Consider the following 22308-nt stretch of genomic DNA (forward strand, 5'->3'; position numbering starts at 1 on the left):
CTCAGTCTCATGCCTTTGCTTATGACCGCTCCATCAGTTCTGAATTATGGATTACCAACTGGGTCCTCTTGTTTTCTATGTGATGAAGTCTCTTAGTTCCCATGGGATGTTAGCCAGGAGATCCATTATTACCTCCATTCTGAGTTTTTCCAAAATGAGTTTGTGGGTTCTCTGCTAGTACCCAGATGCCTTGTCTATATGAGCAAAAATGCTTGTTGCTGTCAACAGATATTGGAAACAGCTGCACCTGTTTCCCAGAGCTTGAATACTGTTTAACTGCAACTGTAGCCAAAGACAAACTAAGTTCAACATTGTTAGCTGTAGTTCCTGAAACAGTGACAAACACAGATGCTGTTTAATAGCAAGTGTGACCAACACTCAGGACTGATTTCAGATGCACCCGTTGCTGACACTGTCAGCCAAAGGAACTTCAGCTAGTGGAGACAAGGTTTCAGGGTGCTGATCTCAAGCCTCCTATTCCACAGGAGAGTTCTGACCAGGGTTCCCTTCTCATATTCAGGTTCCCTAAAGTAGTCTCTTACCTTAGGCCCCTTATAAGTCTCACTGTTTGCTGGAGGCAAGCCAAGTACTAAGTGCCCTCTGCTCAGACCCATTTGAACCCATTTTCCTTGTTCCACTGTTTCCTGTGGCCTTCAGCTTTGTTAGCTCACAGCCCCAGTTTGAAACACCCATGCCTCATTTTCCATAAAGAGAAAAATGTTCTCTGAATGTGCCCCAGTTATTTTCCCATGATAATCTCAATCTTCCACTTTAACCAGAATATCCTGCTCCCCAATCCTAAAGTCAGACTCCAGGTCCGTTGGCATTCTGTGGAGCCTCTGCCAAATACTGAAGGTCTATCTTTCCCAAACCATTCCTCAAGTGCTAGTCCCTATTCTGAGCCCAGTTCCATCTTTGAGATGTTGCCAGCTATATTTGCATATATGGGCTGACATAGCCTTCAGTTGGTAAATTCTTGGATTCTTCCGTGAAACTTTGTCTTCTGCCTTCATGAAGAGGTCCGCTCACCCCAACAGCTCTTTGGTCTCCTTTCCCTCATTCTTCTAATTTCTGTCCTTCTGTCACTTTCCTGTAACCTATTTTAACTTCTCCATAGTTAGTTTTCCTCCCTTTGCGTGGAAACTGCTATATAGTTATTTGTCCATATTGGTGACAAACCAATCACGGAAAAACAAATTTCTTACTGGATTAATTGCTTACTATTGGGAGAAGTGATTACTGATTTCAGTGGGACTACACTCTTTAGTAAACTTTGATAATTGTGTGTTGGATTATTAATTACTAGCTGTATTATCACAATGCCCAAAATATGCTATAGACACATGAGAAGGTGTGTCCTTGCCCCAAAGCTCTTATAATATAAAGGATCTGGCTTTTTTGTTTCTAAACTACACAATTTCTAGTTGATTGGAGGTGAAATCTAGTATTTATCAGATTATTATGCAAGAGTGTTGCCATTATTGAGTTTTTTAGTTAGAGAAAGAAATACAAATTTTTTTGGAGGAGGACAAACAATGTTTTACTTCTCAAAGTTGTCTTGGAAGTAAATTTTACCAGGGTTTGAAAATAGACCTTGCATGATGTCATTTGTAACAATTGTGTCTTTGTTGAATTGGGATGTTTCTGATTTCATTTCTTTTTAACCTTTATTCTGTTCTTAGGATGGACATGTGGAAGTAGCTCGTTTGCTTTTAGATAGTGGTGCTCAAGTCAATATGCCAGCAGATTCATTTGAATCTCCACTTACGCTAGCTGCTTGCGGTGGACATGTGGAACTAGCCGCGCTACTGATAGAAAGGGGAGCAAATCTCGAGGAGGTTAATGATGAAGGTTATACTCCACTGATGGAAGCTGCACGTGAAGGACATGAGGAGATGGTGGCGCTGCTACTGGCACAGGGTACGAAAACCATTTCATCTTATAAATTACCGTAAATTGCGTCTTTTTTAGTAGTTATTCAGATTACATATTCTTTGATAGTCTTACTCTGAATGAATAAGTACTGACCTTGGTAGTTAGTGTGTAATGGCTCAGGATTTAGTACATGGTTGTGACTGACAATTACTGTATAGGAAGAACATAGAATTCTCATACACTGATACTCTTACTAAGGGCTACAGGGTGGGGACAAAGTGGGAAGGTAAGTGCCTATATTTTACTTGTCTGGCCAGACAGATTAACAAATAATTTGTTCCCTAGGAGCAAATATAAATGCACAGACAGAAGAAACACAAGAAACAGCTCTTACTCTGGCATGCTGTGGAGGATTTTCTGAAGTAGCTGACTTCCTCATTAAGGCAGGAGCTGATATAGAACTTGGTTGCTCTACACCTTTAATGGAAGCTGCTCAGGAGGGACACCTTGAATTGGTGAAATATTTATTGGCAGCAGGTATGTTGATATAAACGACAGACATGCTGATTTACAGAAGATTATCTTAAAAGATGCTATCCTTTTTTTAAAAAGTATGAATTAAGAAATTACACTTGCTGGCAATGAAGGTTGCAGTAGGACACATGCCATCCTCCTAAAACTTTAAAAGAATGGAAATAATTTAAGGGAAGAGACCTTCTGCATTCCTTTACACTTTTATATTGCCTAAATTAAACAGTATCACTTACGCAGTCCGACAGTCCATGAAGCTTTTGCTTCCATCCAGTAGATGCCAAAAACTAAATATGTACTCAGTCTTCATTAAACTTGCACTCTAACACACTTTAACAGTGGCTACTTCTGCTTTTATATACCACTGAGTGATGGTTTTTGGCATATAATTTAATTGGCAAATAATTTACTCACTGAAAAATGTGGTTTTGTTCATCCTGAAACTATTTGTGAATTTGTATTGAGTTCGCGTAACTGTTTTTGACCAAACTGACAAAATCAAAACATTTCAGTTTGACCAGATTTTTGAAAACCCTGTTTCTATTTTGGGCATTTTGACAAAAGCAGATGACTAAATAAAGCCCAGGGAGAGGCAGAGGACCTGTTATAACCTTTAGCCCAATAGTTAGGGTACTCTCTTGGGATATGGGAAACTCGGGTTCAATTCTTCCCTCTGCCTGATGTGGAGAGAGGATTTGGACTTGGGTCTCCCACATTGCAGGAAAGTGCTATAGTAAATGGGTTTTGGAATATTGTGGTATGGGGCTTTGAGTCTCTCCTGTTGAAGCTGTTCCACTTTGTATAAATTAGTCATTGGAACAGGAACTTAACTTCAGTCTCCTGTATCCTACGTGAGTGCCCTAACCGCGAGGCTATAGAATCATTTTCATTCTTTCCCAGTCCAAATGACACTTCTTTCATTTATAGTGGCAATTTGTAGCAATTCTTGAAACCACAATGGAAAATTCAAATTGTATTCACCTTATGTTGTTTGTCTTTGCCTTTTCAATGAGACTTTTAGAGAAGAAAGGTGTAAAGCTTTTGTAAAAACTAACAATCTTGTATTTGGTGCAGCTATTGCTATACCATAACACAGGAATCAGTCCATATTGTGGCATGTGGCTTATTTGAAATGAAATTATGGTGTTTTTCCTAAAATGAATTTAATGTTAATAAAAGTTACAGGATTGGTGATGCTAGAAAGGTGTTCATTTGTGAACAAGGGACAATAGCAATCAATATCCTTCATACTAAAGCACAGCCAACACACTTTGAACTAGCCTCATCCTTAATGATACACGCCCTAGTTCAGCGTGATGTGTCTACTATGGTTATCTACAAAGGATGATGATTGAGGAGGCTTTGGCATAAGAGTGATACTATAAAAACAACTAATTTTTTTGTGTTCAGCTGGCAAACTTGTAAATGCACTTTGAAAATATGAAAACAGCCAGTCAGACTGTGGTAGTTAGTAGCAAAATTCAATATATTGGAGTAGTATGGAGATTATGCATGAATACCAATCAGATTCTTTTGCTGAGAAGAAAAACACTGGTAAATCAAAATGTTATGCCTCTGTAGTAACAATACTATTATATTCAAATTATTTTTAACCACTGTTCCAGTAATATAGACATTCTTGGCACAGTTTGCTGTAGAGCAAATAATGTGCATAGGTCAATAGACTCCAGGTCGTCAAATCAGATTTCAGACCAGAAAAAGTGAATTCAGACATCTGGATTTAGAAGCTGAAATCTTCAGCACTGTGTAGGGAAATGCTGCCAGTCAGCACTGCAATGAGTGAGTTGACAGGTTTTGTTCAGCACTTTAACTGCTGTCAAATGTGCCGCAGCCTGCCTTTGTCACAAACCCCTGGCCCTCCCCCCCAATCTTTCAGGTCTCTTTCCCCATTAGGTCCAGTGCCGTCGGTAAGTAGGACATGGCAGTTGCCAGGGAAGGCAGATCTATTCCTTTTTAAGGTTTAACTGTTAGTGGATTCACGCAGATAAAATATTTGCGTGAGGGGACATCTACAATAACCAGTAAAATTTATGGTGTTTTTTAGGAGCGAATGTCCATGCTACAACAGCAACAGGAGACACAGCTTTGACCTATGCCTGTGAAAATGGACATACAGATGTTGCAGACGTATTGCTTCAAGCTGGTGCTGATTTAGTAAGACTTTTTTCATGTATATCTTTTCTGTGAAAATATTTTAACTGCAATCTTAGCTTTTTTCTGTGAGAGGTAAAAGTAAATGCTATATTTAGTATAAAGCAAGAACGCTTTGCAAGTGTTAAGATACATATATATTGGTGATGCTAGTCAAAAGGAGGATTGAAAGCCTGCAGCATCTGTCCCATTACTATAATAGGAATAGCATTAAATATTGGCACATCCATTAGTTAAATACTTAGCTAATTCTTGGATTTTGTAACAGTTCACTCTCTTACCTTTGGTAGGATGCACTGCAAGTTTCAGTGCTCTGCAATATATAGTTTGCCTATTATTTTAGTTCTGCCAGTCTTACTCTTCATCCATGTCCCAGAATCCTGAGTTTCCAGTACTGGATTAGAAATTTTTGGGTCTACTTCTTTCGGCATTTTAAACTTCACAGGCATTAATTGCTACTGCCAATTTATGTTGGGTTCTTTTTATCTTATTGATCTTTAGACACATCATTTTGATTTTCTTTTTAGAGTGCAGCTTTCAAACTTCAGACTAAATGTGGAGCAGATGCCTTCCCAAAGGGCAGAATAACTTGGAATTATATTCCACATTCTGACTTTCATTTGCTTTCTATGCCACCTACATGGTTTTCCCATGTTACTCCCATGTTGTTTTTTGTTCTGCATAGTGTATCCATTAAAAAGTAAGTTAGGTTGTTTGGGGTTTGTTTATGCTTTTGCTGCTGCCGGTCAGGTGGAGGCTTAAAATTGCTGCTTCAGTGTACCTGCCAGCTGCAGGGATCTAACAATTTAATTTTTTTAAATTGTGTTCAAAACTTTTATGTGCTTTTAACAGTTCTGAGGCATTCTAGAGCATTCTTGTGAATCCTCCACCCTTGAACCTTTTTCATTCTCCATCCTTCTAGGCTGGGGCTGTCTTTGGAGCCCATCAGCATTCCTTGTTACTTACCTTGCATTTCTTCAGTAGTTTTAAGGTGTTAGCTTTCTCCCTCTCCCACTGCCTGTAGCTCTTTCACTAACTTACAAGTAGCTCAGGGGATTGGAAACATGAACTTCATTCAACTTCTGACTTTTACTAATAGTAACTTGTTGAAATCTTGAATTTGAATTTTTTAAAATGTCTCACTATAACACAACCATACTAGCTGAGTAATATTGTGATTGCAGGAACTACTTACATTGACTTATTTATAGAAAAACAGGATTAAAATGTATGTAAAGAATACAATAACTTGAGATGAGTCTTCAATGTCCTTATTAAGCTGCTTAAACAACCACTTAAATGCTCATTGAAGCCCACACTTGAAACAGCAGTTTTAATTTTTTTTAAATGTTAAACTTAAAATCATGGTTGTGATGCTGCAATAGTGAATTACAAAACCACTGTTCTTTTTGAAAGAAAATTCAGTTTCAGGTCACTTCAGTTTTCATATACAGGCCCAGGCTTTTTCTCTCAGCAGCGGAGGGAGACAACTTCCTTACGAGAATTGGAATGTCGCTGTCCTGGGTGTTCTGTACCCAGCAAAGGAAATAACATGCCTTTGAATAAACTCATTCATCTATAGTAGCTTATCCTAATGTATTGACATCTATTCCAGCCCAATACGAAGGCTTTGTATTTTAGTTACTTATATCGCCTCATTACTGTAGCATGTAAGAGCATCACAACCTTTTATTGTATGTATTTTCTCAACACCCCTGTCAGATAAGGAAGTACTATATTCCCATTTCACAGATGGTGAACTGAGGTTCAGGGATACTGTGACTTGACCACAGTCACATGATTGTGGCAGAACAGGAAGTTGAGTCTTAGGTTTATAAAAGCAAGAGCTCTCCAGAGAACTCCAGGGGAAGGAATTGTACAATTATTTGATAACATACTATAGTATAAAAAAAACCAATGAGCCAGCAGCCTTCCCTGGCTTTGCGTTCCCACAAAGATGTTGAATTCAAGTTTTTCTCAGAGTTTTTTGGTGGTCTTTTCCAACCATTTTGAATTTTCATCTTCTATTTCCCTTTATGGTTGCTTTAGTTTTGGATGAATAATAGTATATTCTGTTTCAGGTTTTCATTTTTTGTGAAGGGGCAGGTAATAGGAGTGTTTTTTTTTTTTTTAAATACTTGCCTTATAGCTGCTGAAAACTTAGATCTTCCCCAAAGCCTCAATTTTTATGTTCCATGTGTGAGCAACAAACTCAGAGCAAATCATTCCTGTAAGCCTTTAGTGTATGAACTAATTCTGTCTTCGAGTGATTGCTCATATCCATTCCAATATAGGTGAGTGCGTGCTCTGTGCACTGGTTCCCGGAACATTTTTCCCCTTAGCAAGCCCCATAGGGTCAGCTCAGGCGCCCCCTGGAGTACCGCGCTCATGCTGCGGCATATAGGGTACCGCCGACCCTGCGGGCCCCCAGTTCCTTCTTTCCACCTGTGACGGTTACTGGAATGTCTGCCTCTTGCTTCAGCAAATAGCATCCCCTTTGTTTGAACACTGACTGTTTAGTATAGTTGTTAAGTAGTTAATAGTTAATTAGTTGGATAGCCCTCAGGGGCTTAAGGTTGGGCCATGCCTGGCTCAACCGGCTTCAAAGCCTGTACCGCGTGTGGAAAGACTCTTCCCGTGAGTGACCCTCACGATCGCTGCCTCGGAGAGCAGCACAGAGAGGACAGATGTAGAATCTGCAAGGCCTTCAAGCCCTGCACGCAGAAGGAAAGAGATGCGTGCTTGAAGGCCATCCTTATGGATTCCGCGCGTCGGCCAGACTCTGAACCGGCGCGTTCCCTGCGGCACGGAGCGTCTTCTCGGTGCAGCATGCTCCACAAGCACCGACATCGACCCATCAGGGCCCGGTGCCGAAACGGAAGAAGGGGAAGGACACCACGCACTGAGACTCCCCCGCACCGCTCGTCCAGCCTGGGAGGAGTCAGGAGATGCCCCAGCCATGTGCCGTGGAGATTACTCCGGCATCTCCTCGCAGGGAGCCTCCCCCAACTCCTGGGGGTGGGGGAGCACCCCTGCCAAGGGCTGTCGATGCCAGAGGTGTTCGCTGCGGCACAAGACCTCATGGGCATGCCCATGCCTCCGTCCACTCCTCGGCCAAGGGTGCAGGGTAAACCCGCGCTGGGTGGCCCCGGTGGGTGGCAGAGACAGCAGTCCAAGTCTCCCCCCAGACAGTCACGGAGGGTCGAGAGTGCAATCTCCCCTCCCAGCTCCGACATCGAGTTGTCGATCTCCTCGACACTGCAGCACTGAGGGCAGTCGAGAGGTTCACGCACGAGGCGATGCCGTTAGTTCCGCCTTGCGCAGGGATCGCAGCTCCAGCTCTCACACTCCAGTAGCGAGTCCTGCACGACACCCCTCGAGATCCCCGGCACGTGACCCGGCAGGAATCCCGGTGCTCGACGAGACCAGATGTCCTCGTCACCAGTCCAGATCCCCGGCATGCAGCCCTGCAGGGATTCCAGCACCGGAGGACACACAAAGGCACCGGTCCCGATCCCTGGACTGCAGTCCAGCGAGGATCCCGGCGCTGCAGTCCTCGGCACCGGCGGCTACGGCACTGCACAGCCGATGGCACTCCTTAGAGTCGGCACTGCGGTGGCACCTCTGGCACCACTCCCAGTCCCGAGGTGGGAAGCGCTGCCGCAAATGGTCATCATCCAGCTCCTCCAGCAGCTTGTCCCCCCACCGGCACCTCAGGCGGCAGCACAGACAGTCCTCATCGTCATTGTCTTGGGGCTACTCACCAGCCAAGGGCCATAAGCAGAGATCTAGCGGCTCTGGGTCCCAAGCCCGCCATCAAGAGGCGTCCCAGTCGGCACCGATGCCGGCACCGGCGTGCCCACAAGGCCCATGGCAGTGGCCATACTGGGGGCCTTGGAGGACCCAGATGGGCCAGGGCACGGTGTCAGTCTACTTGTCTGTGGCCCAACCAGCATCCCCCTTCTGAGCCAGCCGGACAAGGGCCATCCCTCCGAGGAGGAGTCGGACCCTGAGGAGGGTCCCTCCACGGGGCCCCTCCCACAATCCTCCTCTTCGTCCCCGGACGATGCGGCTGCCAGGGACCATAGGGCACAGCTGCCCGATTTTCGAGCACACCAAGAACTGCTCAAGAGGGTGGCAAGTAATTTAAATCTAGAGCTCAAAGAGCTGTCGGAGGAGGAAGACCCCCTCTTTGGTGTGTCGGGGGTGTCAGGGCCATCGAGGGCTGCCCTGCCGGTGCATGAGAGGGTCTTGAAGTTGGCCAAGGACCTCTGGCAAACCCCTGCCTTGGTTGCCCCTACTTCCAAGGGCGCCGAAAAAAAATACTACGTTCCCGCGGAGAGGTTTGAATTTTTATACAACCACCCTGCACCGGGAACGCTCGTGGTTGATGCCTCCAACCAGCGAGATAGACAGGGGGCCCAGGGCAACACCCCCAAAAACAAGGACTGTAAAAAAACGGATATTTTTGGCCACAAGGTCTATTCAACTGCGGTCCTGCAGCTGAGGATCGCAAATCATCAGGCATTCCTCGGCTGGTATAACCTCAGCCTCTGGTCCTCACTGCAGAGGTTTGCACAGGCACTGCTCCAGCACCATGCAGCGGACTTTGCCACAGTGATCCAGGAAGGCACTGCAGTGGCAGGGGCGGCCTTACAAACGGCCAGCGACGCAGCGGACAACGCCAGCAGGGCCATGACTTCGGCCATCGTGATGCGGCGGTACTCCTGGTTACAGTCGTCGGGACTGTCCCAAGAGGTCCAGCAGGCCATCCAGGATCTGCCGTTCGATGGTGCTGTCCTCTTTTCGGACAGGACCGACAACAAGCTACATGCCCTCAAGGATTCTAGGGCTACACTGAGATCCCTAGGGCTCTATACCCTTCAGGCCTTGAGGCGCCACTCTCGGCCACGAGCCCAGCGACAGCCTCAGCCTTCCCTGAGGCTGCATCCCAGACTGGCTCAGCCCAGGAGGGGTTGGGTGCCTACCGCTGCGACCGCTCCGGGTCATCAGTAGGCCCCCAGCATGGCCAGCCACAGACTCCGGCCGTACTACACCGAGTGGTGAAATATCACTTCCGACCGTTGGGTCCTCGGTGTAGTCCTCAGGGGCTATGCCCTTCAATTTACGGCCTTCCCCCCGAACTCTCCCCCTACTCCGTACCTCTTCAGGGACCCCTCTCACGAGCACTCCTCATAGAGGAGGTCAACTCCCTCCTCCTGCTCAGGGCTGTGGGAGAGGTTCCTCCACAGGAAAGGGAGAGGGGATTTTATTCACGCTACTTCCTCATTCCCAAGGCCGGGGGGGCCTGAGGCCCATATTAGATCACCGCCGCCTGAACAAATTTATCAGATGCCTCAGGTTCCGTATAGTTTCCCTAGCCTCCATCATTCCCGCTCTAGATCCAGGGGATTGGTACACTGCCCTCGATTTAAAGGGTGCTTACTTTCATATTTCTATCCTTCCTGGTCATGGAAGGTTCCTCTGGTAGCTGGCTGCCACTACCAGTTCTTGGACTTTGGACTTTGCGGTGAGGCATGACTTCCATATATTTGCCCTCTCGTCCGCCTCCAGGGTCTTCACAAAGTGTATGGTGGTGGTGGTGGCCCACCTGCGTCGCAGAGGGGTCCAGATCTTCCCCTACCTGGACGACTGGCTGATCCAGGGCAAGTCCAGGGCCCATGTGAGGAACAGCCTGGAACTCACTTGCACAACATGCACCAGATTGGGGCTGCTCATCAACGAGCAGAAGTCCACTCTCACCCCGGTGCAGCGCATAGACTTCATCGGGGCCACCCTGGATGCCACCCAGGCCAGAGCCTTCCTCCCACAGCCTCACTTCGAGGCGATGGCTGCCATAATTGACAATCTCCACAGGTCCCCCATGACAACAGCCAGGCATTGCCTTCAGCTGTTGGGACACATGGCAGCCTGTACGTATGTGGTGAGGCTGGCTCACCTCAAACTCAGGTCTCTCCAGGCGTGGTTGGCCTCGGTATATGCACTGGCCAGGCACTCTTTGAACAGAGTAGTCACGGTCCCCAGGCAGATACTGACTTCTCTGGATTAGTGGAGGGACCCGGAGGAGGTTCTGAGGGGAGTTCCCTTCAGACACTTGGCACCATCAGTAACCCTGATTATGGACACCTCAGATGTGGGATGGGGGGCCCACATCAGCAGCGACCTGACCACCCAGGGGCTCTGGTCGTCAGACGAGAGGTGCCTGCACATCAACGTCCAGAAGCTCAGAGCAGTCTGCTTGGCCTGCAAGGTTTTCCTCAGATTTCTGAGGGGCAGAATGGTGCAGGTCGTCACGGACAACATGGCGGCCATGTTCTGCATGAACAGGCAGGGAGGAGTGCGCTCCTCGGCTCTTTGTCAGGAAGCCATTCGACTATTGGACTTTGCGGTGAGGCATGACTTCCATATATCTGCCTCTCACCTCCCGGGGGTCAGGAACAATGAGGCGGACCGCCTCAGCAGGTCATTTCTACCCCGACACAACTGGTCACTACACCCGGAGGTGATAGCTTTTATCTTCCGCAAGTGGGGAGTTCCCCAACTGGACCAGTTCGCGTCGTCCTGGAATAGGAAGTGCCCGAGGTTCTGCTCACTCCAGGATCGCGAGTCAGGCTTCCTCTCCGACGCATTCCTCATAGCCTGGACGGGGACCCTCAAGTATGCGTTCACCCCCCTCCGCTGCTGCCCAAAGTTCTCTTAAGAGGGACAAGGCGGACATCATTTTGATCGCCCCAGCTTGGCCGAGATAGCACTGGTTCAGCATGCTGCTGGACCTGTCCATCGCCCCGCCGCTGCTGCTCTCGAGGCGTTACAACCTGCTCTGCCAGGACTAGGGTCGCCTGCTGCACCTGGACCTGGACTCCCTCCACCTGACGGCGTGGAGACTCTGTGGCTGACTGAGGGAGAGAGAGCCTGCTGCGTGCAGGTCCAACAGGTTCTGCTGGGCAGGAGAAAACCTTCCACTCAGGTGGTGTGCTGGGCCAAGTGGAAGCATTTCACCTGTTGGGCGGCGTCCTGGGGTATCCCACCGAGCTGTTTGTCCATACAGGCGATTTTGGAGTATCTCCTCTATCTGAAGCTCCAGGGTCTAGCATTGGCTTCCCTGAAGGTGCATCTGGCAGCCATCTCGGCCTTCCACCAGCCGATGCAAGGGAGGTCTTTATTCTCCCACTCCATGTCTATCAGGTTCCTCAAAAGGGTGGAGAGGCTATATCCGCAGGTCCACGACCCGGTGCTCCCTGGGACTTGAACCTGGTCCTCACCATGCTGACAGGACCCCCTCTTCGAGTCTATGGCTACATGCCCGCTGCTCGTCCTCTCTTGGAAGGTAGCCTTCCTGGTGGCCATTACATCGGCTAGGAGGGTCTCCGAGATAAGAGCTTTGACCTCGGAGCCCCTCTACATGTCTTTATAAAGACAAGGTGTGACTGAGACCCCACCCAGCCTTCCTGCCGAAGGTGGTGTCTCAGTTTCACTATAACCAAGATATCTTCCTCCCCGTGTTCTTTCCTAAACCGCACGGTTCGGAGGAGGAGTGGAGATGGGACTCACTGGACATGAGACGAGCCCTGGCCTACTACATCGAGCGGACTAGGCTGTTCCTGAAGTTGTCGCAGCTGTTCGTAGCAGTGGCAGACCGGATGAAGGGCTCACCTGTCTCCACCCAGCGCATCTCCACCTGGATCACCGCCTGCATCAGGACCTGCTACGAGCGGGTGAAGGTGCCGCTTCCAGGAGCTGTGACAGTGCACTCAACCAGAGCCCAGGCCTCGTCAGCGGCCTTCCTGGAGAAAGTGCCCCTGCAGGGCAGCGACCTGGTCGTCAGTCCACACCTTCATGTCCCACTACACCATCGTGCAGCAGGCGAGAGAGGACGTGGGCTTCGGCAGGGCCATGCTCATGAGAGCAGCTCGATGCTGACTCCTATCCACCTCCTAGATATGGCTGTTTAATCACCTATATTGGAATGGATATGAGCAATCACTCGAAGAGAGAAAACAGGGTTACTTACCAGTAACTGTTGTTCTTTGAGATGTGTTGCCCATATCCGTTCCAAACACACCGTCCGTCCCTGCTGTCAGAGTCGGCAGAAAGAAGGGACTGGAGGCCCGCAGGGTCGGCGGCACCCTATATACAGTGGCATGAGCACAGTACTCCAGGGGGTGCCTGAGCCAACCCTACGGGGCTTGCTAAGGGGAAAAAAGTTCCGGGAACCAGTGCACGGGGCGCGCATTCACCTATATTGGAATGGATATGAGCAACACATCTCGAAGAACAACAGTTACTGGTAAGTAACCCTGTTTTTCATATGACTAGCTCTTAAAGGTATTATGAACTTGAAGGAAACCTAATGAGGGAATAGCCAAGTTGTTATCTTCCTTCCTTCTGTATCTGGGACATGGGGTGGGAGAAACCTCAGCCTTCCAACCTCACTGCAGGTGCTTGGTTCCTCTAATTGAACAAATTTCCATTGCATATTGCTCCTGTAGAATTCAGGTTGTTCAGCTATCTGTAAAGTTTTTGAGGGTAAGGCTTTGGAGTTTTCACTTGAACTGATTGAGGAAACCTGTCTCCTCCACCTGTTTTTGGGTAGAAACCTCTTCTCTTGAATTTGTCAAGCTTAGAGCTATGTCTTACAAGTGATTATTCATTTGGCATAAGTGTCAAACTTTCAAGTCAGAAAACAGTCAGACCCCTTCCACCCAATGTATGGTCACTGTAGGATCTGCTAGTAAGATACTTCGGAGGTTAGATGCTTTTCCTCCTTGTAGAACAGGAAGAAAAGAATATATAAGTCCTCCAAGAATAGTCTTACACATTTTTGATTTTTCTGGTTTGGGCTAATCACTTTGAGTACTGTCTACCTGTTACTGTGGTTGGTTATGTGAAAAAGGGCAGGTATTCCTTCTTGCTCCCCATTCTAGTTTCTTGGTTGCTAAAGGGTTAAATCTAAGTGGCTTTTCCAGAAGGGATAGAAACTGAGGTGCAAACTGTTCTCTTGTTGTGTGATCCAGACTATTTCTTCCCTGACTTTGAGTACTTGTTGTTTTTGGCCTCTGGAGCCAGCTGTATTATCAGTAAGAGTCATTATCTTAAGTTTCATAACCTGCTATTAGTGGTGGTAGTATTTTGATGCTCAGATTTTGTAGTACTTTAGAAACCCTCTTGAATTACAGGGTATGTTTATTCCTTTATACCTTAGGTATTGCTTTTTCAGTCTTGAGAACACGTCTTTTTAAATAAGAGAAGAGCTGGGTTACTAACTAGAGTTTTCCAAATATAGCTTGTCAGATTCATGTCTCTTCTTTATCCATGTTCGTTTGGACCGTACCTGCTTTTGCCAATTTTGCCAAGCATATGGCCTAGCAATTGGGGACCCATTACTGACCTGCATGCCCATCTAAAGACTCCTGGATTGTGACATTACCTACATAAGAGTTGTTTGTCTGTTGTTTTAAGTTGTATTACAGTGGGAATCTGTTTAATGTATGATACATTGATGTGTGACTGGCTTTAAATTAATCAGTAATTAACTGATAATGTAAATCTGTAGTTGCAGATATTAACTCGTATGTAACTTTACAGTTTTTTTTAAAAGGGGGCTTAATCAAAATTAAACTTTTTTTAATCCAAAACCTTAAAATTGATATTAGGGCAACTTAAAAACTTGTGAAAAGAGGGGGGGGGAATCCTTCTGATTTTAACATCTGAATATTGGAGATCTAAATTGCCTGGTAGTGGTAGCCTCTAAATCCTAAAGAATAGCATCAACAAGCACTGTGTGTAGCTGTGCCTCTTTAGTAAGGTGAGGTTCCATTTTTTACTTGAAGGAATATGACTTCTTTGAGTGCTTGCTCATGTCGATGTAGGTGACTGCACACGGCATGTACACACTGGAAGGTTTTTCCCCTAGTGGTATCTGTAGGGTCAGCTCTCTAGCCCCCTCGAGTTGTGCCTCCATGGCACCATATATATGGCCCCGCTGACGCTCCGCCTTTTCAGTTCCTTCTTACCACCCATATCAGTCGCTGGAACACAGGTCTTCTCTTGCTCTGCAAGTGTTTTCCTACTAGTTGTGTGAACTGATACTTGTAAATCGTCAAATAGTTTGTAGTTTATAATGATTTATTATTATGTAGTTATAATTAATTTAGTAGTTAGTGCCTCATTTATCGTGGTCACCACCCTGGGGCTGGGGGCATGCCTCAGTCCCCTGGCTTTAAACTGTGGGGGGCTTGCAAAAAGCCCATGCCCAGGAGTTATCTCCATACCACTTGTCTAAAGTGTCTTGGGGAGAACTCATCAGAGGAATTGCTGTAAGATCTGCTGGAGACAGATTGTAGTTCATCCTAATGAAGGCTGCTTTCCAACCACACTAAGTGCTGAGCCCAGCTGAGCTAATACCTAGTATGTTGGCTTCGGTGCGGAGCACATTGGCGTCTGTAAGAGAAATGGCACTGAGGAAGGACTCTGCATCTAGAGACCCCTGGCACCATCATGGATCACTGGCATTGAGAAACACCTCACAGGCGCGGCACTGCTCACAATCCCTTGTACTGTATAACATAGTTTCTCAACCTGAGGTACATGTACCCCCATGGGTATGTTAAGACACAGGCAGGGAGTACCTGGGGAAAAACAGAGTGAAGGGGAGGCAGGCAGCAGCTGCCACAGTTCCAGGAACCCAGGCTGTAGCTTGGGTTCCCACCCTGTCGCATCTCCCAGATGGGAAGTGACAACTGGAAGGCTATAACAGGCAAGTGGTTACTAGACACCATCTACTCCAGCTACACAGTCGAATTTCTCTCCTCCCCACCACAAACCCCCTTTCCTGACCTGTTTTCAGGCACTACTCTCACAAGGAAATCCTTCATCAGGAAGTAAACTCTCTCCTCCAGAAAAGGGCCATAGAGCGGGTGCCATCCTAACATCAAGGGAAGGGATTCTACTTCCCATATTTCATAGTTCAAAAACAAAAAACAAAAACAAAAAAAACCCCCCAAAAAACCCACACACAAACACTAATAAAATGGAGGATGGGGATCAATTCTTGATCTACACCAACTAAATGTTTTTACTAGCAAATCAGAATTTTGCATGGTAATAGTGGCATCAATAATTCCATCCCTGGCAGAGAATACATGGTTCATGACCGTCGACTTGAAAGATGCCACTTTTCATGTGGATATACAGCAGTACAATAGAAGATTTCTTAGATTTGTGGTAGGACAAGAACACTTCCAATTCAAAGTACTTCGATTTGGGTTGGCAGCAGCACCCAGGGTCTTCATTAGTCTTCTCTGTGGTGGCCTAGATGAGACACAATGACTACACCATCTTCCTGTATGTTGATGACTGGCTACTAATGGGCAGATCAAGCCAAGAGGTTCAGTTGGCAACCCTATTAATCTTACTCCACTTTCTGGCATCAAAAAGTCTGTTGATGGGGGTCTTTTTAAACAAAGATCACTGACTCCCACAAGGACTATAGATTTCATAAGTCGGACCCTACACAGGAAAAGTCTATCTCCCTATAGACAGATTTCCAGATATGAACATAAGCCAAGTCACCCTCAGACCTTGCACCATAGTTAGGAGATCTGCCTTTCCCTCCTAGGCCATGTGGCTGCACGTACATATATAATGCAGTTCACCAGATCCCTCATTCGTTGTCCGCAAGCCTGGCTTCGCTCTGTTTACTTGCCGGACAATTACAACAGGAATATATGAGTAATGATCCCACTAAAAGCCAGAGCCTCTCCTGTACGGTGGATGAAACCGAATCAAGTGCAGGTGAGTCCTCTTTCTCCCATCCATCCCCAACACAACCATAATCATGGATGCATACCACATGGGACAGGGAACACACATGGACAATCACACTGCACAAGGCACATGGTCCCCACCATGGGAGGCCAGAATGCATGTCAGTCTGCTGTAGATGAGGGCAATTCCCATAACCTGCAACACATTTCTCACCCTCGTGCAGTCCTGCTACACCCAGATAATATCAGACAACATGACAACTATCTTCTGTATCAGGTCTGGCCAAATGGTGGCTCTTGAGCCATGTGCGGTTCATGGCACTTTAAAGGCACTGACTTGCAGGGCAGGTTTTGCGTGTCTTGCAGCTCTTGAACTTCTGAAGATTATTATATGTGGCTTGGAGGATCAGTAATTTTGGCCACCCTTGTTCAATATAAACAAACCAGGTGGAGCAAGATCTCTTCATCTGTGTTTAGAGGCAGTTAACTTATGGAACCAGTGCATGAAGAACCACATCACACTCTACCTAGCAGGTGTGCAGAATACTCTGGTGGACAATCTCAGCAGGCAACAGCCCCATAGACCACAAATGGGAAATATATAATTCTGTTTTGACCAAAAGCTTCACCCATTGGGGAGCATTGTCTTGGGACCTGTTTGCCTCCTAAATAAGAAATTCAGTCTCTGCTGTTCAGAGCAGCATTAGGCAGAGATTCCAGGGGCTTTGCCCTTCTGTTATTTTGGATGGACTGTCTGAGGTATGCCTTTACTCCCATCCCTTTCTACCTCAGGTTCGCCACAGAATTCACAACAGGGACAGGTTTATTCTCATCACACCCAATTGGACCAGACAGTTTTGATTTCCCAGACTTTCTACAAATATCATCCCATCCTTCCATCTATATTTGACCTTTCCATATCTGTTCGCTCAAGACAGGTGCAGGATCAGACATTCCAACTAAGGCCCTCTTCATCTCACGGCCTGATGTTTGGATGAGGATCAGATCTGGAACTTTCATGTTTGAAGACCATCTTAATGATCCTTAATCGCAGCAGAAAAGTCTCCACTAGAAAATGCTGTTTAGCTAAATGGAGTCATTTCTCTACCAGGTCACACAGGAATAGTTTATCACCAGAATCAGCAGGTGTCCCAGTCATTTTAGATTATCTCCTGTCCCTCAAACTGTCAGGGCTTTGCTAGCTTGTTGAAAGTCCACCTAGTGGCAGTCAGTGCCTTGCATCTTCTCATCCTGCCACATTTACTCACACTACCACAATTCAGTTCTTGAAGAGCCTCATTAGGACCTTCCCACCAGTGATGAAACGAAACCCTCAATTCCATAGAGAAAAGGTTTCCCTTTGTCTCCATCCAAAACTCCAGTATTCTTCCCAAAGCCTTACGTAACCAGTGAAGAAAAGACTGCACTCCCTCGATGTCGGACAGGCCATGGCCTTTTAACTGCAAAGAACAAAGCCAGTTAGGAAAACACCGAGCCTTTTTACCTGCTATAGCAAAGCTATCATGAGGCCAAGTGTTATTGCCTCAGAGAGACTTTAAGTGGATCTCTGAATGCATCATTCTATGTTGTTGTTTGGCATATATTCCTTCCCTGAACAGAATGAGAGCGCACTTGATGAGAGCACAAGCTGCCTCAGTGACATCTCTTTGAGAAGTGCAAATACCAGACATTCATAAGGTGACTATCTGTAGCTCTATCCACAATTTAATGACGCATTACACTCTGGTCCCAGTCTTCCTTTGTAAATACAGTTATGGGGACAGCAGTGTTACAAACCTCCATTCCAATTGCATCTTGCAACCGGCTCCTATTTGAATCCAGTCATTGATTACCAATCACCCATGTGTGGAGCCCACATTAGGGACCAATTCTCAAAAAAATGGAGGTTGGTTACCCATAACTGAAGGTTCTTTGAGATGGGTGGTCCTTATTTGGTTTTCCACTACTTGCACTCCTTCCCCTTTGCTTTGAATCCTATCTGATTCGTGGTAAGAAGAAACTTGAGAGATGTTGGTCTGTACCACCCTTTACATCCTCATTTTGGAGCACAAGGAGAGCAACTGTGCATGTGCAGACCAACACATGCTACTTGTTATGGATCTTTGGTCTCAGGCACATGGACCGCATGTATACTCAAAAGTGGAATACAGATAAAGAACTCATCTCAAAACCTCAAAGTACAGGTAAGGAACTTCCATTTATCCTTAAGTTTTCCATATAATTAACTCATTATCACTGCCTTTAAATGTAACTTTGAAGAAATTAGGCTGTAACTAAGCCAATTTATTTTTTTCCTGTCATTTCAGTATATTTAGTTTTCTTACCAAAAAAGCTGACATTTTGCCTACTTTTCAGTGAATCTGAAACTACAAAATATTGTCTGAAGTTTCCTTGTGCCCTCAGTAAAAAAGGTCACTATTTCAGGGTGGGAGGGAGACACGGTGACTCTAATAAAGATGGGGGCTCTTACCATTATTGAAACCACAGCCATTTCACTAAAGTGATCAGACCTCTCAACATTTGCACTTGACAGTTTGAGATAAGCAAACAAAATGTGACAAATGATCACAATGTAGAATACCTGTTGTTTGCTGAGTGTTATGCCATCTGTAAGGATATTTTCTCACTTGACGTTTCAATTTTTTTTAAAGGAAACTTAGAATTCCTGTTTTTTGTCTGTTGCAACCAACCCACATGAATTTTCAGTAGAGTTTGAGCTCTGGATTTTAAGGTGATTAGTTCAAATCTCTGCCACTTTAGCTACAGTAGTAGCTATTATCCTCTGTGTCCCAGCCACTAGAGAGGAAATGGTGTATTGTTTCCCAGTGGATTTTAGAGTCATTTGCTCCAAAGTAATAGAATGCAGAAATCAGGACTCCTGGATTTTATTTCCAGCTCTGAAAGAGGAGTGTGGTCTAATGGCTAAACCAGTGGTTACAGATTGCCTAGTTAAGCATTTAGTGTTGGCAGATTTTATTTTGAGCAGTAGTATCTGCATGGCATTATGGAACATAGCCACTGTTTTAAAATAACCATACTTCTCTCAATCTTCAAATATGTGACACTAGCCATCAAAATGTGACACATGAAGTCTATGGATGAGATGGGATTCTGTGCCTGACACTGCTAGAAGTGATCTTTGGCAACCTCTTATTTTATTAAATTACCTGCTTAATACTTCAGCGACAAGGTGGGTGAAGTAATATCTTTTATTGGACCAACTTCTGTTGGTGAAAGACTAGCTTTCAAGCTTACACTGAGCTCTTCAGATTTGGGAAAGGTACTCAGTGTCACAGCTAAATACAAGGTGGAACAGACTATTTAGCATAAGTAGGTAACGTATTGTAAGAGACCATTCAAGGTGATGTGGCCAGTTGACACTAAGGCAGTCATAGGATATAAAGAGGAGTTACAGATTGGGTAATGCAGACTGGATTACTGCAAATAAACCGCAAATCCAGTGTCTTTAAGTCCATGATTTTTAGTGTCTAACAAAGTTATGAATTTAAGCTCCCAGGCTTGTTTTGAAGATGATGTGCCAGTTTCCTTTGAGGATGAGGACTGAGAGGTTAGATATGGAGTGATCACTTTGTTTATTTAAAAAAAAAAAAAATAGTGTTCACACACAGGTAAAATGGTGGTGTTTCTCTCATAATTTTTCTGTGAGTTTATTCAAGGGCATTATGATTGTCTTGATTCACCATGTGAGGGGGTGTACCAACCTCTCCCGCCAGAGGGGGGAGCCCTTAGCTTCCTCAGTAGCCAGAAAGGCCCCACCCAACAGGGCCCACGCATAATTTTTTCGGGCCCAGTACAAACTTGTAACACGGGCCCCATCCCCCACACATTCCACAATTCCTCATCCCAGACATACAATCTCATGAGCCATGAAAAAAGTTTTCCTCGTGGTAATGGGGGTTGCAGCTTGGGCCGGGCCCCCCAGGGCCTCTGGGCCCCAATAAAGTGTACCATTCCCTCCCACACCCCATGTGGGGACCCTGCCTCCCCTTCATGCTGGCTGCACTCTCCCTGGCAGGAAGCAGGGGTTAAAAGCCCAGCAGAGGCCGCAGCACCAGGTGGGACAATAGAGGGGAGAGACTCACGATCAGAACCTGCCAGAAGGACTGCTATAATGCTGGGCATTGCTGTTTGGTGAGCCCTAACATGCCTAGAGGGTCCTTGGGACTGCAGTGCTGCTTTGCAGTGATCCTTGTAGCGCCCTGCCACGCCCAAATGGGCTCCAGGATTGCTTTGCAGCCCAACACTGCTGAATGTTGAACTCTGCCATGCCCAGTGGGGTTTCAGGACTGCTTTGCTGGCCTGCAAGGCTGCTTGTTGAGCCCTACCACGTCCAGAGAGGCTCCTGTGGGTGCCCAGCATGACATTTCGGGGCCTGCATGGGCTGGGTGTTGTACCAAAACACCCCCTTTTCGGGAGAGCCCGAGGCACCATCTGTCTCGCACCCACCTAATTGTTGGGGCATTAAGGGTACGTCTACATAGCAAATAAACAAGCATAACTAGCCCAGGTCAGCTGACTTTGGCTTGCGGGGCTCTAACTTTGGTGTGTAGATGTCCAGACTTGAGCTGGAGCCCAGGCGCTTGGACTTCATGAGCAGGGAGGGGCCCCAGAGCCTGGGCTCTAGCCCAAGCCCAGATGTCTATGCAGTGGGCCCTACGAGCCTGAGTCAGCTGACCCAGGCCATCTGTGACCTTGCCACGGGTCTTTTATTCCAGTGTAGACATACCCTTAGTGTACTGAGTGAGGTACACCACATGTTGTAATACATATGTGTGGGAAACATGGATCCTGAAATCTGTTGTGCAGGTATTGATCATCATAGCAGGAGAAAGATGTTGGGAGTTTTTGCATCTGTTATGATAGGATCTGGTGCTGCTTTGAGTTGGTGTGTCCTGGTTTGTAGGGAGCTTATGTCTTCTGATGTTGAGCTTGGAGAGGTTGTGGTTTTTTTTTGAAGGTCAAAAGAGGAGATTTGAGAGAGATTTCTTTCAATATGTGGTCCCCATCAAGCACGGGTTGTAATTGCTTAATGATACCCCATATACGTTCCAATGTGAGGTGGTAGGTGACAACTCGGGTGTGGTTGTAGGATTTTTTCCATATTGAAGCAGTTACTCTTGAGGTATTTGAGTGGCCTGTTCCATTATGCAGTCTACTTTTCTGGTGGAATGTCCTTTTTTGTTAAAAGATGTGTTAAGCTTGCTAAGGTGTGTATCTTGGACTTCCTATTTGGCACATATTCTGTGGTATCTGAGTTGCCTGGATGTAGATGATCAATTTCTTGGTGTATTTAGGGTGGCTACTAGATTTGTGAAGATAAGTGAGGTGATCTATGGATTTCTTGTATTTCGCTGTGTCTAGAGTTCCATTGTTGAAGCTGATCGTGGTGTCTAGGAAGTTGATGCTGATACGGGAGTGCTCCAGAGAGTTTCATGGATGCGTGGTGATTGTTGAAGTTGTAATGGAAAGGAAATTTAGCTCATCTGTCCAGAGAATGAAAATATAATTGATGTATCTCCGATATATCGTTGGTTTTGTGGTACATTTGTCCAGAAAGTCTTCCTCAAAGTGGCCCATGAAGAGATTGACATATTGGGGAGCCGTTGTGGTACCTGTGGCTGTTATCATGGTTTGGACAAGGTGATGGTTGAATGTATATGGATGAGGATGAAATGGATGAGTTTGGCAATGTTTGGGGTGAATATCTGAGTGGTATCCATTGTCTTGTAGATATGTGAAGCAGGCAGCAATGTCGTCACTGTGAGGGATGTTGGTGTATTGGGAGGCGACATCCATGGCAAGGATGGTGCTCTGAAGGAGGTTGTTAATGTTGCAGAGTTTCTGGAGGAAGTCAGTTGTGTCCTGGAGGAAGTTGGCCCTTTGTATGATGGATGGCTTGAGG

The 22308-nt window shown here is 46.1% G+C and overlaps 1 protein-coding gene across 21 annotated transcripts in view; it reads left to right on the plus strand.

The window, feature by feature from the left end:
• The window catches only part of ANKHD1 (ankyrin repeat and KH domain containing 1), a 209125-nt gene that overhangs the window by 103615 nt on the left and 83202 nt on the right, over positions 1 to 22308 (plus strand). For 20 of the 21 annotated variants that reach the window (XM_067566869.1, XM_067566852.1, XM_067566854.1 and 17 more), the window contains 3 exons: positions 1683 to 1920; positions 2221 to 2412; positions 4472 to 4581. In XM_067566869.1, the coding sequence (XP_067422970.1) occupies positions 1683 to 1920; positions 2221 to 2412; positions 4472 to 4581 (540 nt within the window). The remainder of the gene's footprint in view (positions 1 to 1682; positions 1921 to 2220; positions 2413 to 4471; positions 4582 to 22308) is intronic. The other variant, XM_067566873.1, reaches the window with a different exon arrangement.

The sequence above is a fragment of the Emydura macquarii genome, unplaced genomic scaffold, assembly GCF_026122565.2.
Source record: "Emydura macquarii macquarii isolate MOO-44397 ecotype Brisbane River unplaced genomic scaffold, CSIRO-AGI_Emac_v2 contig_2768, whole genome shotgun sequence".
Lineage (NCBI taxonomy): Eukaryota > Metazoa > Chordata > Testudines > Chelidae > Emydura > Emydura macquarii.